General features: G+C 39.5%; 2 protein-coding genes across 3 annotated transcripts; one reads left to right on the top strand and one right to left on the bottom strand.

Moving 5' to 3' along the window:
• Nucleotides 1–1,060: 1,060 nt before the first annotated feature.
• On the top strand, nt 1,061–6,222 carry LOC125010132 (actin-related protein 2/3 complex subunit 5-like). Its single transcript, XM_047588505.1, has 4 exons — nt 1,061–1,335; nt 2,979–3,051; nt 3,758–3,934; nt 5,531–6,222. The coding sequence occupies exons 1-4, from the start codon at nt 1,196–1,198 to the stop codon at nt 5,591–5,593; spliced, it is 453 nt and encodes a 150-aa protein (XP_047444461.1). The 5' UTR covers nt 1,061–1,195; the 3' UTR covers nt 5,594–6,222.
• Nucleotides 6,223–6,484: 262 nt separating this feature from the next.
• Nucleotides 6,485–15,779, bottom strand: rnf2 (ring finger protein 2). 2 transcript variants are annotated; one of them, XM_047588503.1, is made up of 9 exons: nt 15,641–15,779; nt 13,143–13,239; nt 12,605–12,771; nt 11,766–11,848; nt 11,260–11,392; nt 11,066–11,165; nt 10,664–10,836; nt 10,320–10,509; nt 6,485–9,908 (listed from the first exon to the last, which is right to left on the bottom strand). In XM_047588503.1, exons 2-9 carry the CDS (start codon nt 13,227–13,229, stop codon nt 9,807–9,809), a joined length of 1,035 nt encoding a protein of 344 aa, XP_047444459.1. In that variant the 5' UTR covers nt 13,230–13,239; nt 15,641–15,779; the 3' UTR covers nt 6,485–9,806. The 2 variants fall into 2 exon arrangements, with proteins under 2 accessions (XP_047444459.1, XP_047444460.1); XM_047588504.1 differs by having other exon boundaries at nt 12,605–12,765.
• Nucleotides 15,780–16,386: the final 607 nt, after the last annotated feature.

The following is a 16,386-nucleotide window of genomic DNA, read 5'->3' as shown; positions in this document are numbered from 1 at the left end:
AACTGCTTTCTTCAGCCACTTATCACTTATTTTTGCTATTTTGCTTTATTTACATGTCCTCTATAAAAGTGTTTTTTTAAAAATTATCAACATGCACATTTATTCTCTGTTGGACCTCTAATTTACTCCTAAATTGTCTTGTCAGCTTTCTAATCAGGCTTGCAGCACTGTGAGCATATGAGGTAGCATTGTGAAGCTCTTTTTCTCCTGCAAAAGTCTATCAGGTTCAAATATGGTCATATCCTTTGTTTTGGCAACCAATCGGCAGATCGAAGCTAAACTTGCATGTCACGTGACTGGATATTCTGCTGGTCTGTGTTTATCTGCGAGGAAAATGCTGGGAAATCTTATCTAAGAAGAAAATTACAGTTCAAATTTGCAAGCAAAGTCAAAGAAAAGACAGATGGAGGAGAGGAGAGGGGAAGTCAATACTCATCTGAGTTCATCCGACCGTAAATTGTCTTTGGTAAAAGGAGACGAAGGTGGAGACAACAACGCTGATCAGCAATAGCTCATCATTCATGTTTCACACTTGAATGGACTAATTGAAATTTTTATTTGATATTATATTATATAATACTCGTCCTTATCTATAGTTAATAACTATATCACTGAGATCTCGGTGCAGACAAGGATGAGCCGAGCCTGACTTGGACATTTACGTTTATCCTACCACGTAGCGTGGGGGTAGTTTGTAGTTTATTTTTAACTGAGTACTGGATTTCACAGTGAGGGACAAATGTAAACTTGTAACTTGTAAGCGCTGCAGAATTACCTAAAGCGTCGGGCAAATAAATCCTAAGTTTTTATTCCAACACAAAAGAAACATTTTGATTCATTACCATAATATAAATTGAATATTATTGTAATAAAAATTCTATTACTACTAATCTTTTTATTTATTTGTTTGTTTATTGTTTGTTGATACATCTATCTTTATATCCAGTCTGCATGTTGGTAATAGCCCATGAGGACCGTCTATGCCAGACACACGTAGAGGGCGCTGATGTGACAACACTGTACACTAGTCGACCAAATCTTCCAAAGATTTGAGAAAGAAGAAGAAGAAGAAAAGGAAGTGCAGAAGTGGAAAGTAGGAAGTAGGCAGTCTGCAAAGTGGACTGTGAAGCCCCTCGTTTCTGCTGTCCTTAAAGTCTGATTTTTTCTTTTATCCGCCTTTCCTATCGCGTCCAGAATGTCTAAAAATACAGTGTCCGACCGCTTCAGGAAAGTAGACGTAGACGAATACGACGAGAACAAATTTGTGGACGAGGAAGACGGAGGAGAGAACCAGGCTGGTCCGGATGAAGCAGAAGTAGACGGTCTACTCAGACAATATCCTTTGACTTGGTTCAGTGTTTGAACAGCTCAGCCGCCAGGTGTGTGCGTGTGTGTGTATATGTATATATATTTATAGTGCGCGTGCATGTGTCTAGACCGGAGTCATGTAGCCAGCTCGGCACCGTATGGAAGTCGGAATATGGATTTAACATAAGTAGATTATATATATGTGTATGTGTGTGTGTGTGTTTTGCAGGTATATTAAAAATCGAGGCATAATATTCAAGTTTGTAACAGATTTCGTGGTGTTAGCTGCTAATTTCCGTTGTGTAGCTGTGTGTGTTATTTCCGGGTGTCAGTCACAGGAGGGTGTGGCGCCCTCAGATATTTGAGTTCATGTCGATACATGTGGATTTCAACCACGTCCCTTTTCTATTTCTGACTCTTTGTGTATTTACGGTGTTTACAGTTCACTTTAAACTTTAGGTCTCCAGTTCATTAACTATCGTTTAACCTTATATTCCTATAATTACCGAGCTTTAGTTGGTGAGGTAAGTGAACGCACCATTTCTCTCTCTCTCTCTCTCTCTCAAAAAAAAAAGGTTTCTCCAAAAATAACAAAAGTAACTTCACTACTCATACATTATTGTGAAGGGAATTTCCCCGTTGATGTCCAATTGATAACCAACGTAGCAATGCTGGTTAATTGAGGCCATCTCATAATAATTTTGCAGCATGTAGTAAGTTTTATGTGCATGTTGCCTTTCTTCTGTTTTTTTTTTTTTTTTTTTTAATCAATTGTTTGGTGTCCAAAATGAGTGATCAGTATTGTATAGTCAGTCCTAAAGTCCAGCTAAAGGACGTAACAATATGACCCCTGATGGGAGAAGTATTTTGACCAAACATTGACCATATGGTGAAAAAAAGAAGAAAAAAAAACATACAGCAACAGCATAAGGTGTTGACCTCCAAATATCTGTGGTATGCACAGGAACAAGCCCGACCCACAGAGGCCCCTCCCCTCAACCCATAGGACCCAAAGGCCCCTCACTAACAGCAGACACCACAGGACACCCTCAGAAGATTCATGTTAATTCTCTGATGAGTTACAACAGAGACCTACACAATATTAGGAAGATGGTCATAATGCCTGATCGGTGTTTATGGCAATGAACAAATAGGGGAATTTGTTTTCTGCTTCTGTGATCACTAGTTCACAGATCCTCCCTTTCTTTTTTCCTGAACTTTACCACAAAAGAAAACTAGCTAATACTGAGACTGAAATGAGTTAACCTATCAGAATTGTTGGACTGCTCCGTTTCTAGGTTATTTGGTGAAACGGTGTGAAACTTGCGTGTACTGTTAATAATCACACATTCGAAACGTCAGTTCAGTCGATGACAAAGTGCTGCCGCTGCTCTTAACTTGTGTGTACGCTGGGCTGTCCTGCTCTGATTTAACAGATAAAATGTTGAATACAGGATGCTTTCTCGTAGCAAGCACAAACCTGCAATGATTGACAAAAAAGTAATCAGCAAGCTGCAGCTGTCTGTGTTAAAGTGCTTTGATGGTACCTTCTACTATGACAGTATGCCGTTCCCTCATCCTGTAGCGACAGCGCACAGTTTTTGTGGTGGTATATTTCGTGCACATGTACTGCTGTCCTCTCTGTTTGTACCTTAACTGATGTTTTGCAAGGGGAACATGAACGGAGCTCTCCTAGCTGTGCTAAAGAACCCTCCAATCAACACCAAGAACCAGAACACCAAGGTATCCATGTTCTCCTAACACTGCTCCTCGACAGATGATGTTTTCCACTTCTTCTTGTTGCACGCTGATTATTTCAGGCACTAACAAGTAAACTCAAGTGTCTTATGAGAACAGGGGCTTTATATCGACAGCACTTTTCTTGAATGTGGTTGACGCCTGTGTTGTCATTCAGCTTCAGTTTTTAATAGCTCTATGTTTTAGCATTAGAGGAAGTTTTTAAAAAAGAAAAAAGAAGTCAGTTTTGTTTAGTATACTCCTCAATGATGGTATCAGATGGTGCATTTTAGCATGTCACGAGAACCAATAGTGCACCATGCATCAAACAAATCACACTCCACAACAATTGAATGCACCATATCATACCTACACTCATTGTAAAACGTCCTTGAAAAAGCACTTAAAAAAGTCTCATGGAATAGCATTGCAACACTAGTTTTGCACACGTTTTCTCACCAACATTACTTACAACAACAGATTGTAGTGCTGTGCCCCTGGAGTTTTCTCAGTCCAAAGTTTATTGCAGCAGATTCTGTGATTCTGGTATTGATTGTTCTAAATACACAACTATCATGTTATGTCTATTTTAGTTCAATTTAGTTCAACACAAAGACACAAAATCTGTCATGTTTGGTTATAAAAAAAGAAGAATGTCATCTCGCTGTTTGATAGTACTGTTTTTCATCTGTGTGTGTTTGTGTGTTGTCAGGACCGAGCGGAGCAGCTGGTGGTCAAAGTGCTGAGCAGCTTCAAGAGCAGTGACATAGAGAAGGCTGTGGGCTCACTGGACAAGGCAGGAGTTGACTTGCTGATGAAATACATCTACAGAGGCTTTGAGAAACCCACTGACAACAGCAGCGCCGTACTGCTGCAGTGGCATGAAAAGGTGACTAGTTCATATTCTTAGAGATGAAACTAGTACCAGTTCCAAGTGGTGCTTTCACCTTTGAACTGAAACAAAAGTACAATGCTGAAACATATCTCCTTACATGGACACACTGCACTTTACTGTCTGTGGCAGCCAAGAGTCTAATACTTTAACAAGCAGGGTCTTTTCCTGAGGCTGAGATCCTAATCAGGTCACAAAGTCAACACTGAATCCAAAGTGTCATAGTGACACAGAGGTCGTAGTGTGAGTAATGTAACTTGTTTCTGAGTGGGATGGAATATGTTGGAACAAGGATAATGCACAATTATCATTGCTTGTTTGATTCAAACAGCCAAACTTACTGCCAATAATCTTGATGGATGTAGTTGCTGCCAGCGTTGCCACATGGGAAATATTAAAGTATAATACCAGCAGCTTTATAATGATTGCATTTTGAGAAAAACAAATAGGCGTAAATATGTAATTTAAGAAACAGATAATGAGGTGACAAACAACTTTTTGATACTAAGATAAGATAATACATTATTGATACCCATGGGGGGAAATAAAAGCTCAGACTCACTAAATAAGAATGTCCCACCACTGAAAACTAAGGAACAGCAGTTCAATAAATTGAAGTCTTTAATAGTAAACTACAACAGTACAAACTGTGACATAAACAGGATCTAGATAAACAATAAACGTATCCTTTCAGGTTATGGCATTGTATGATATGCAGTATGTGTATGTGCAGCCACATGTTGTTTTTCTTCTTCTTGCTGGATGCCTTGTAGAACATTGCTGCGCTATTTATGGTTGGAGGTTCACTTCAGTACATCCTCTGCTCGACCATGGGTTCAGTTGGTAGTTTCATAATTCAATGAAGTAATGCTACCAGTTATATATGATATATATGATAATAATAATATTTGGATTGCAACTGGACTGGAAACCTTTCTATTGGGCCTGGGATGATATGCTTTTATCCCGATTCGGTTCTTTTATTATTTTTTCTGGGTGCACGTCTGATTTGATCGATTTCTGTTGTTTGCTATTGATGATTTGTTTGCTTTAACACCATGAGAAACAGCTGAACGATGAGGTCTATAGACTATATCAGGAGACATTATCCCCAAAAAATGCAAATCAAATGTGAGTCAGTTTTTAAGATTTATTCAGCAGCTGTATATTTGAAACAGCTGTTTGAACTTAAACTCTTAACCTAACCATATGTAAAGTCTGGACTGTATATAAAAAATGTTTTTTTGTCTTTAAAAGTGTATAATATACAGTACTACTCCCACCTCTATTTTCTATAATGGAATGTACTGAACACAAGCCATCAGTGCAACATCAATCACATAAGCAACAATAACAATCGTGCTGCCCACATTGTACCCAGTCCGTAGTTGATTTGACTACTGCATTAGCTTAGTTAGAGAAAATGTTGTAGTCTGATTTAAGTGGAAAAATAGTTTTTACAAAAGTCCACAGCACTAACTGGATCTGTAGACCATGGAAATCAAGCTAAATGCAGAGAACTCTTTCTGAAATGTGCTTTATGCTCAGTGGTTGTCTGAGTGCTCCTAACCTTTATGTACTGTGTGTTCTCAGGCTCTGGCAGTGGGAGGAGTGGGCTCTATCGTCAGGGTCCTGACTGCCAGGAAGACGGTCTGATCCTCTAAGAAGCTGCAGTCCAGCTGTCAACAGATGTTAGTCAGTCACCAATGCTGATTTTCTGTTCCTGGACTTTTCTTTTTGTACTGGAGCCGAGTGTCTTCCTGATGCAGTTCTTTCCTCTGTTTGCTGCATTCACTGCATTCAGTCACACCTCTGGGATGAAGCAGTGCTGGCAGTCAGGCAGGGAGGTGCTGGCACCTCAGACTGTCTGCGTTTGCCAGCCACGCAGAGAGACGCTTCCCTCAGACACAAAGCAGCTCCTTGCTCCTTTAGACTGCTTCTCACTGCAACATCTCTCCTCTTCTATGCTACAGCTATCTTCCTCTTCCTCCTCTTCCTCCTCCTCTTCGCTGGAGCTTCTGAGTCATCCAGGTTGGAAATGAAAAAGATGGGTGAACTGTCATTGAGTGGTGTTTCCTTGCCTTTTTCCCGGTGCATGCTGGGACTGGATTTATTTTTACCCCAATCATTCTTCCTGAACATGCTCGTTCAGAATATTTTTTTCTACTTACACCAAAACCTCATTGACTCATGTAGCCTGACATCCAGGTTGTACTGCTTATATTGATTTTTCTATCTGAAACGAAAAAAGAAAAATAAAGTGCTGAATAAAAGCTAACTGATAATCCGCTTTAAGTCATTCATTTGAGCTTCCACACCCCACCTTTCCTGGTATTTTGAGAAATCTCATGGTTAAAGCCGATAACAAACAGCACCAGTCAAAGGTTTAAACACTGAAAACTGAAAACATCTGAACTAAAATAACATGAAATTATGAAGTGGAAGGTGTGTGTGATGTGAAAATTCAATTTTCTATTATTAGCAGTTACCCCATCCACTGTATTTAGTGTTTTTGGTAAAGCTCAGAGTAAGTAACAACCACATAGCTTAATGTTGGACACAGACTCAGGTTTATTGTCCCAACAGAAAAATGTAGTATACAGTTCCACACAGACGGCTAATCAGACACACTGGTACCAAAGGAGACGGGCTGGGACTCTGACCCACTTCCACCCCCATCAGTGTATGCTATGACACATGTCAGGCCTCGTTCCTAAAGCTCAAAAGCAGAGAACGTCTTGAGTTAGGGGCATCCCTTGTGGGTTATGGGAAAGTCCGGCTGGCACATTACCAGGCAGACCAAAGACGCAACGCCACAGAGTGATAGGTTTCCTCTCGACACACAATTTTCAGACACTTTCAATTTAAGGTCATTTTTTTCCCTTTCCAGTAGAAAAACAGTCGTATCCATAACAAATTAACAAAGTGTCGTCTGATGAGGATGGTAAAGAGTTTAGAAATACAGCTGCAACTAATCGTTATTTCCATTCCTCATACACACAGTTTTACGTTGAACTGTGCGGTCTATAAAATTTCACAAACTAGTAAAAAGTTCATCTATAATTTTCCAGAGCCCCAAATTCACACGTTTTATTTGACCAGCAATACAAAACCTACAGAGACTTGTTTTACTGTAAGATATGATGAGGAAACGCAGCTCATCACCAGGAGAGAGAGCTGGAGCCGGAGAATACTCATCTAAATTCTGTGCTTGAAAAAATTACTAAACATGATTTTTGTGTTAAAAGTTTAGGAAACAGAGGTACATTTTCAAAACTATCAATAGAGTGGTGGTACACTGGATACAGTTCTGCCAATAATATGTACGTACACAAATTCCCCCCGCATAATTACTGGTTTCAGTGTTTAGGCTTTTTCTCACAACAGTTCTCTTTTTCCCTTCCCTTTCTCACTCTCTTCTTAATTTAACCATTTGACTTTATAATCAGATGACTTTGTTGCATTATTGCATCAAAGTCATCTGATTATAAAGTCCAAGTGATCAAATTAAGAAGAAAGTTTCATACCTTTTTAGAACGTGTCTTTTAATTTGGTCACTGTGACTTCTCGTGAATAATATGCTTCTACTTTGAATGAGCTGAACATCAATCCAGGAACATGAGGTGATGACAACAAGGACACCAGTCTACTAGTTTTTTCATCACTGCTGCGGGATTCATGATTAGCGTTGCATCAGGAACACACTGGAAAAAAATCAAATGAGAAGTTTGTATGACAAGAGAAGGTTTTCACCTTGTCAGTGAGTTTTTTTTTTTTTTAACTACAAAAAAAACAACTCTAAACCATGAGCCCAGACATGTCGCGAAAACAGTAACCCCACCCCTCTTATTTGACCCTTATTACAGAACACACTCATTAATACACCCAATCACTCATGATTATTGTCCATGTCCCTCAGTGGCTATGGCGGTGCCTGTAGACCATGTGAGACATTAACTTGGCATGCTCTTTGCAGTCCTGCTCATACTCTTCACATTTGTCTACCATGGTTTGTCTTCAAACTCAAACTGTTGCACATACAGAAAGGTAGGTCAGTTCAGAAGAGCAGTATCACATTTGAATCAATCCAAATGTTATGGTGGTAGTTTGCCCAGGTCCCTTGAGACAATAATTAAAAAATCAGCTGCAAAAGAAAATAAGGCTGATATGATGATCTGCCTAAACATTCACTCTTCCTCACTCTCAAGGGCTTGAATTGTCTTTAGTTATCTGAGGATTCTGTTCCCGTGGAACATCCAGACCCCTCAGTCAGATACATGAAAGGTGGGGAAAAAAAAGAAAAAAAAAGTACTAAAACATTAAACACACTCGCTATGCGTGACGGCGAGCTAGTAATCCTCCTGTGACAGTCAAGCCTTTTCCACTGGTGAGTCAGTGGTGATTTAACAGCAAGTGGAGTAGATTTGTGGAAACAGTGGGAGATAGTGAATACTGGTACGGTCAGACTGTATATGGTGCAGCAAAAATATCCCTCCCCACAATCACACAAACTGCTTCCTCTCCATGTTACAAAAGACATTTATAAAAGGACGAGCCATAGAGCAGCAACGGATATTAGAAGACGGTTTGTTCCTACCGGCAGCAGATCAAAACAACAGCTCCGCCAGGGTTTCCAAATGACAGGTTACTCTGCTGACCCCCCTCCACTCCCTCATATTATACAAACAGCAGAACTCCTGCTGAAGCTGCAGCTGTACTGTTAATGCATTCAGTATCATGGTCATTAGATCATACGGTTTTACCTCTGGACAGCAGCCTCTCCTGGTAAACAAACTGCAGCCACGCTTCTTTGAAAGATTACAGATAATATGTAAAACGAACTTCCCTCAGTGCTCTAACTTTATAGCTGATGCTTGAACTGCCCACTGCTGGTCACAACTGTCAAGCTCCTCAGTATCAATGCACAATGTCAATTTAGGTTTACTAGATCCCAAACAAATGTATGCATCATCTTCTTATTCCACAAGTCTTTTTCAGAAGAAGATTGAAGCCAATTCTAAACATGAAGCTTCTGAGATTTGACTGATAAACATTCACACCATCAAGGATAATCATTCAGCCTGAATCTGTGTGACTTCTCATTCTGTCAATCATGAGAGCCAAGACACACTCCTAGAGTGCACTTTAAAATGCTAACAGCAAATGGAAATAACATTACAAAGAGGAGAATCCAAACCACATCCATTACGATAAAACCTCCTGAATGTAAACTATCTCAGTGCTACATGTCCAGTCGAGCAAATTCTAATTCTGGCCTTTAGTTACTTCCATACATGACCACGTACAAACCCATGTGGTATCCATGCTTAGATATGTCCATGGAAACTTTCAGTGTTGCATCCTTTTATATTGTAGTTGTGCTTCATAGCAGCTGTCCCATTTCAATAATCTCTCTCCAAGTCTCTCATGTCTTAAATCAACAGCCATGTCACACGGTGAGATCTAGGCCCAGACTGGTGACCAACGGCAGCAACTTGGGACAGGCCAAAGCAAACAAGTGTGAAGGGGTCTAGTTTACTACATTTCCTTTAAACTTTCGTAAAAAAACAGCTATGAATGGAACAAATCTACAGCCAGTCCTGTCTGCTTGCTGTTGTACTGATCTGCTGCCTCCTACTAAGAAAAATAGAAAGAGACACAGAGAAAGATACAGAGAATATAAAACACGTTTTTTTTTTCTTTTTACAAGAGTCTTATTGAGGGTCTAAGGAACCCCCTTGTTCTCCTTCAAACACACACTTCCTCTCCTCTTGTTTCTGTGTGCGCAGGTGTAGCCAAGTCCATCTGCTTACTTCCTACTGTTGAGTGTGTGTGTACATGTGTGAATGCATGGGTATTTTGTGTGTGTCTACTTGTGTTCTTTAGTAGGGGCAAAGTAGAGCTCCATGGGTTTGTTGACCTTCCAGTACTTTTCACTGACCAGCTCCAGGGAGAAGGAACCATTCAGAACCTGTGAACAGAGACAATTGGTTGGTACATCCCACTCTGAAGCTCCATACCCATCCATAATCAATGGCTTCTTTGTTACCCTGAGGACTGTGCACTTGCATTTTTATTTTTGAGAGCTTTTTTTCTATAAGGACAAGCTGAATGGGCTACTCTCAGGAACACATTTTAAGTCAATATGTCAGTAATGTTTCCCAGTTAACCAAAAACATTTGTTAACAGCTGTTATTTTTGACAGGTCTGTATGGAAATGCAGTTGAAAGTTTAGATATACTCCAAAGTCAGCAGTGCACACTTGAAACCTAGCTGCTAGCATAGAGGAGGATGTGGTGGCTTGTCAAAGAGCCAAGCATCCTAAACCAGGTTTGACAAAGAATGTATATATTTGTCCAAGTTTGTGTATAAGGGAACTCACAGTGAACTGATTTCCAGCAGTAGGGATGTAGATGGTGTACTGTTTCTCTGAGGCTGCTTCCACGTTAACAGGACTGGCCTCTGCATTTCTTCTCAGCTCCTCCAGAGCCAGACGGACAGCCAGGTATTTAGAGAGGTGATCCACTGTAGCGTTACCGGACGTCTTAATGTAGCGAGGGACAAACTCCACACTGTGTTGATACACAGACGTCAGTTAGCAGACGGTTGCAAATTAAAATGCACAGTAGCCAGATGTGATCTCAGGTTCCACGAAAAGCTCTGTTTGCAGAGAGCAGATTTGTCAAACACCATACTGGTTGTGAGTGTATGTCTTTGTGTGCCTACCTGTTGTGACCGTCATCCTTTTCCATCAGGGTGGGATGTGGCCTAAACACCAGCTCTATTTCGCTGGCGCCCCCGTCAATGACAGAATCCCCACCCCCGTTTTCAGCAGCATTGTCCATGTCCAAACCGCTGTCATCACTTGTCTTGGTGCGTTTGATGCTTGGACCAGCCTCCTGGAGAACCACATTGAAATATACAACTGAGATTTTGCGTGTGGTTCTGACTGTATCTATTGACCCACTGAACCCGACTGAACAGTCAAACCACTCCAACTGATTCGCAGCTGTGTTTCTGCCACTTGATTTTTTTTATGTACTTTGCAGATTTAAAAAAAAAATGGATAGTCCATGTTGACGTCAAAGTCAGTGTTGTCATGTGTGTTGATGATAATCAATATTGTACCTGATTGCTGTGAACAGAAGCGTTGCTACAGTGGGAGGAGTCTCCGTTGTCCTCAGCTCCACTACCATTCTCCACTGTGTGTCTTTTACCACGCTGCAGTCTGAAAAAAAAAAAATGCAAATGAGTGTTACTCCAGCACAGACTCACACGTATGTATTTGCATTATTTGTGTGTGTTGGGACTTGTCCATTTACCTGGTCATCGCCTGTATCTTCAGCCCTTCTTCTATGCTGTGTGACAGAGCTTGCTGGTTGTTGTGTTTGCTAATGCGGGCCAAAACTCTCTCCTGGTGGGCTTCGTACTCATCACGACTAGGATAAATCTTACCTGAAAGGAGAAGAATGCAGGGGTTTTCCTACAACTATAAGACTCAGACATTCAAGTAAGCTCTGGTGAAAGGATATCACAATGGACTGAATATACGACATTTACAAATTTAAACACTTTTTTTCTGGTAATTAAATCTGAAAAAAAAAAAAAAAAAAAAAAAAAACAGCCACTGTTACAGATCTATCTATCCATCCCTCCCTGTGGCAAGAAACCACTGCAGCACCTAAACCCTCCAGTAAACTGGGAACAACCCTTATAAGAATATACACTACTTGTAACAACATCTTTTACAGTATTTATTACAAAATTGTTAGTCAAAACTGATTCTTGGAGCAGTGATTAAACCTTGATTCTTCTTGTGGTTACTTACTAATGAGAGCATCAAAATTTGGGTCTGGGCGCAGCGACCTCTTGGACACTAGCTTCTTACGGCAGGTAGGACACTCTTTATTGCTGCAGGGGCAGGGAGAAGCAAAATGGTATCATCAGCTAAAATAATAGAGCATCAATGCATCAATGTGGAAAACTATTTATTAATGCAAAATATTTCAAACACGCTGGAATATACCCAACAGCTGATATGAAGTCTTAAGATGTTTCCCCTTAAGAAAACATCTGACCATATGTTGTTCAAAGTGTTCAAATGCAAATGTTACATTTGAATCAACCCCAGACTCCCTCCCTGTTGAAGACATATCACCTGTTCATATAACAGTTTTTGAATCATTTGTCCAACTACCTTTGGACCTGAAGAAGAAAGTGCTACAGACTGAGGAGCTGTGATTTCTAAATCCATTCTCCAATTTGGATGTCAATAACATTAAATACAGTGCCTGTATGCAGTGAATACCACATTCATATATTTGGGTAAACAACTAAAAAAATTTGTCAGTGTCCAAACATAGGTGGACTAATCTGTATATGATTTAGAAGAAAGGCTACACATCACGCCTTGAATCATACATTATATGAAATTTTGTTTCATTTAAAGAAAAGTTCCTTCTCAGTGCACTAAAAGAAAATCCTAACAACCTAAATTTGATGGTGTTGAAACAAGCTCCGCTTCAACACACCATAATCGGAACATGAAGACTGTCTTCTTCCCTTAGAGGTTCTTACTATTAAATTAAATCGTCCCACAATTGACTTGGATAACAATACAAGAACACAAAGTGCCCTCTTGGTTTCTACTACAAGTTCAAACCTCACCCAGATCTCAAAGCTGTGATGATACAATCAGCGCAGAAGCGGTGCAGACATTCTTTGGTTGTCATTGTGTTCTTCAACATGTCCAAGCAAATAGGACACATAAGTTCACTGTGCAAGGACCTGGGCGACACTGCTATCTCCAGCCCATCCGTTATAGCCTCCTGAGTATGAAACAGATTGAGACACATGTTAACGTACATACGATCGTGACCACAACGATGCTACTGTCATCAATTTGAATAATGCACAAATCTGTGTGTGGGGAATTTATTACAACTACTATGTCTGACTCTCGACGGACATGAAAAACGTTTAGGTATTGCATGTCCAACATACTGTTGGTGTATTGATTGCTGCTACATTTCATCTTTCTTCATCTTTTTTTATGTCTTGCCAAATATGCTAATGATATAAAAATGAACTGATTTAAACTTGAAGCAATAGAGTTAAGGCTTAAGAATAAATTAAAAGCCTTTCTGACATAAAATTGAATTTGTGCGACAGTTATGTGATAAACTGTTATGATATGAACCATTACCTGTGGAGTTCTCTGTAGCTCATACAGACTCAGTTCCCAGGTCTTACTGAGGGGTTGAACCCCGTTCGTCTGAACTGTCTGAGTCATTGCTGCAACACTGGGAAACACAAAAACAACATTTTCTTGTATATTTAGGATAACCAGGCAATAATTACTAATTTGGAATTTGTGGCTGGCCATAGTGAACGCTACAGAACTTCTTTTATCTACTTCTTTTACTCCATCCAGCTGTATAACACCTCATTTTTTTTTTATATCAACTAAGCTACTTTGACCAATTAATTTCTCTTGTGGATCATTAAAGTCTGCCTAAGTCTAAGTCTGATAGGCTGCACTTGTCTCCTGTAATCAAAAGAAAAGTAAAATGAATTATCTTCTTTAGTGTCTTCATCAAAGACACTTAGACCTGTGGACACAAAGGATGAAATTATCGACTCTGCAATTAATGTGCAACCTGTTCTATACTCTAATGTTAGCCACCCATGAATAATTTAATAAAACTTTTATTTTTAAAGCTGTGGATGTTCAACCTAAATTTAAGGACTGCCTGATTTACTATTAATGCTGTACTGTACTGTACATTTACCCCGGTGTAAAGCCTAAATTGAGTGTTCTCAGTTGCTTTGTCTTGTGCGATTTCATAAACCATAAAGCGGCTCGCATAACAATACCACAACCAAGTCTTTGATGTAAAAGACAGACCACAGCCTGGAGCAATCATTCACTCCATTTCAACAGCTGCTCGTGGTAGGTCAAAAGGCTATAGGTATTACAAAACCAGTTTATGTCTATGATACCGATGATGGGTTAACATAAATGACCTTTTTCAGTCTGGGTTGAGTGAGACTTTTTTATTAATAGTTATTTTACAAATAAATTCTAGAACTACTTCGAGTGTTTTCATTTTGAGTTGTTCTTGTGGCATGGTTCCACTACAGGCACGACATCTAACTGGATGGTCTGATACATTTTTTTCCTGTAGGTTACATTTGTTACTTGGCTGATGAATACATTATGTTAACAAAACTCAAGTTCAAGACATTGCTGTTTCATAGCAGTACATAATAAGTGAAGCCAACTTTAGTTAACACCACTGCAGTTGCATATGGGTGGGAATAAAGATTGATAAATGTACATGAAAAAAAAGTTCTGATTGAACTACCTACTCTACTGGCAATGAAAGGTCTGTAGGACCTTTAACAGGTCCCTGTTAAATGTATGACTATTGTGGAGGATTAAATGTTACACCCTGAAAATGAGCCGGTCTCTAAAAGGATATTCCCAGAAACAGCAACTGTTGAAAGACGTCAAACCACAAATTTAAATGACAAAATTCTGTGATTACTTTTAAAGACAAATGTTAATTATCTGATAGAAAAAAATAAAAACAATACGGAATCCTCGTATATTTTATGGCATTATCCATATCAGGTGAAATCCCTAAAATTAGCTCTTGACTGCACTAATATATATACCAATTTAGAGGCAGAAAAAATGGATAAATGGGATAAACATCTGCCTTGAAAAATCAAAACTATGTTTTTGTAACAACTGAAAATGCAAGATCTCCCTTTCTAAATGTTAAGAAAAAAAATACACATTTAGGTAATAAAATATACAGCCAACCTCACAACTCTAGTGCCCCACTGCTAGAGAAATAAAAAACTAACGAATACATAATCCAGTTCATTTCTACTCTGGGCTGCTGCAGCTGCGTTGCCATGCTGCCATACATGTGACAGACTAGAGGTGAAAGTGGGGGTGGTCCAAATTAATCAAACTGGATGATTTGGATGACAAGGTGGAAATCGATACCATAGTAATGCTGTTTGACATGACCGCCGTTTACTTCTAACCATTATCCTGTACCGCAATGATCAATCCGTGGATATAAACATAACACTATGCGCTATGTATATATATATATTGATTCATATTAGAAACTCGTCCTCTGCGGCTGTTTTTAAATGTATGTAAATTTACTACGGTAGGTGCTTACTGGTGTGGATCAAGTATTACTATCTTATTATTTGCGTTCATAGACAGACCCCGCACACAGATTCCAAGAGAATCTGTGAGGCTCGGCTAATGCTAACTAGCCACCAGAGAGGCTGGCTATTCTTCGTAACGCTAACACTAGAAGCGAAATAAGCTCGAGATATAGCATTTCAGTAGCTGACAGAAAACAAAGAACACACGGACACGTCTAACAGTCCTTCGGTTCCGCTTAAGCACTACAATATAATGATACAAACAGATACTACATTAAATAGAACGAGAGAGTCGTGAATGTAATTTGTCTCTGTGACAGAGGAAAAAACAACAACAGAGAAAGAGCCGACGCACCAGCCTCTTAACGTAAGGTGTGTGCCTTCCCAGCGTTATTTCCTACATTTAAACAGTAACAGGCTCGCAATCAAACTGTTATTGACGTGCAAGTTCAGAAATAATGTCGAAATGTGCGTGGCTTGCATAAATATCATTGTTTCTCTACTTACATTTTCAGTTGAAGGTACGCGAGCCGATCCAGCCAGCGCGTTTAGTCGAAGGCAATATGGCGGCAGTACAAGGAGCGATGTGATCTGGGAAATTGAGGCGGAATAGAGAGGGGGGCCAGGGTCCTGAATCAAAAGGAGACGTTTGTGCTTCACCATTTTTTAAACACCTGCACCCAAAATTACATTGTTCGAGAAAAACACATTATCCACAATTTCATCAGTGAACCCAACTAATATTTTTGAAACCTTTTATGGATACAACCAATATTAACTGCACTGTATGTGTGACATGCTTAAAAAAACAGCATTGAGAATACACCGATATAGTAGCCTATACATTGTTACCTGTGCAGTTAGATGTTACTCATACAGACCCATTTGCCAAGGTTTACTCTTAGCTTGAGGGCTCACTGATAAATTGCATTCTGTTATATTTTAGCATGCATTGCTTGGCATCTACAAGAGGTTGTGCCAACACAACAGGATATCATGTGTTACCTATATTATAAAGAGAAAAAAATGAGATGAAGTGCTTAGAATCAGAATGTATCAAATTGAAAGAATTTATATGGAAAACACTTTTTCCATGACTTTTTAGTAAGCTTACTGGACACAGTCCCAGGACTTCACAGTGTCTATAGGGAAACATGTTTGAAATGACTCAAGTAGAGGTGAAAATATGAAAGAAATGAAAGGGCTAAAAATTACTAAAATATGCAAATATTCGCAATACGACGAATATTCAA

The sequence above is a fragment of the Mugil cephalus genome, chromosome 7 (genome assembly GCF_022458985.1).
Source record: "Mugil cephalus isolate CIBA_MC_2020 chromosome 7, CIBA_Mcephalus_1.1, whole genome shotgun sequence".
NCBI classification, from domain to species: Eukaryota; Metazoa; Chordata; class Actinopteri; order Mugiliformes; family Mugilidae; genus Mugil; species Mugil cephalus.
The sequence above is the reverse complement of the archived record's forward strand: the minus strand, read 5'-3'. Positions and strand labels throughout refer to the sequence as shown.

Coding starts and splice junctions, on each gene's coding strand:
- LOC125010132 (XM_047588505.1), top strand. CDS start 1,196: ATGTCTAAAAATACAGTGTCCGACCGCTTCAGGAAAGTAGACGTAGAC. Junction 1,336..2,978: donor GTAGACGGTCTACTCAGACA/ATATCCTTTGAC, acceptor GATGTTTTGCAA/GGGGAACATGAACGGAGCTC. Junction 3,052..3,757: donor CCAAGAACCAGAACACCAAG/GTATCCATGTTC, acceptor GTGTGTTGTCAG/GACCGAGCGGAGCAGCTGGT.
- rnf2 (XM_047588503.1), bottom strand. CDS start 13,229: ATGACTCAGACAGTTCAGACGAACGGGGTTCAACCCCTCAGTAAGACC. Junction 12,772..13,142: donor AGCTACAGAGAACTCCACAG/GTAATGGTTCAT, acceptor AATCTGTTTCAT/ACTCAGGAGGCTATAACGGA. Junction 11,393..11,765: donor AAATTTTGATGCTCTCATTA/GTAAGTAACCAC, acceptor TTCTCCTTTCAG/GTAAGATTTATCCTAGTCGT.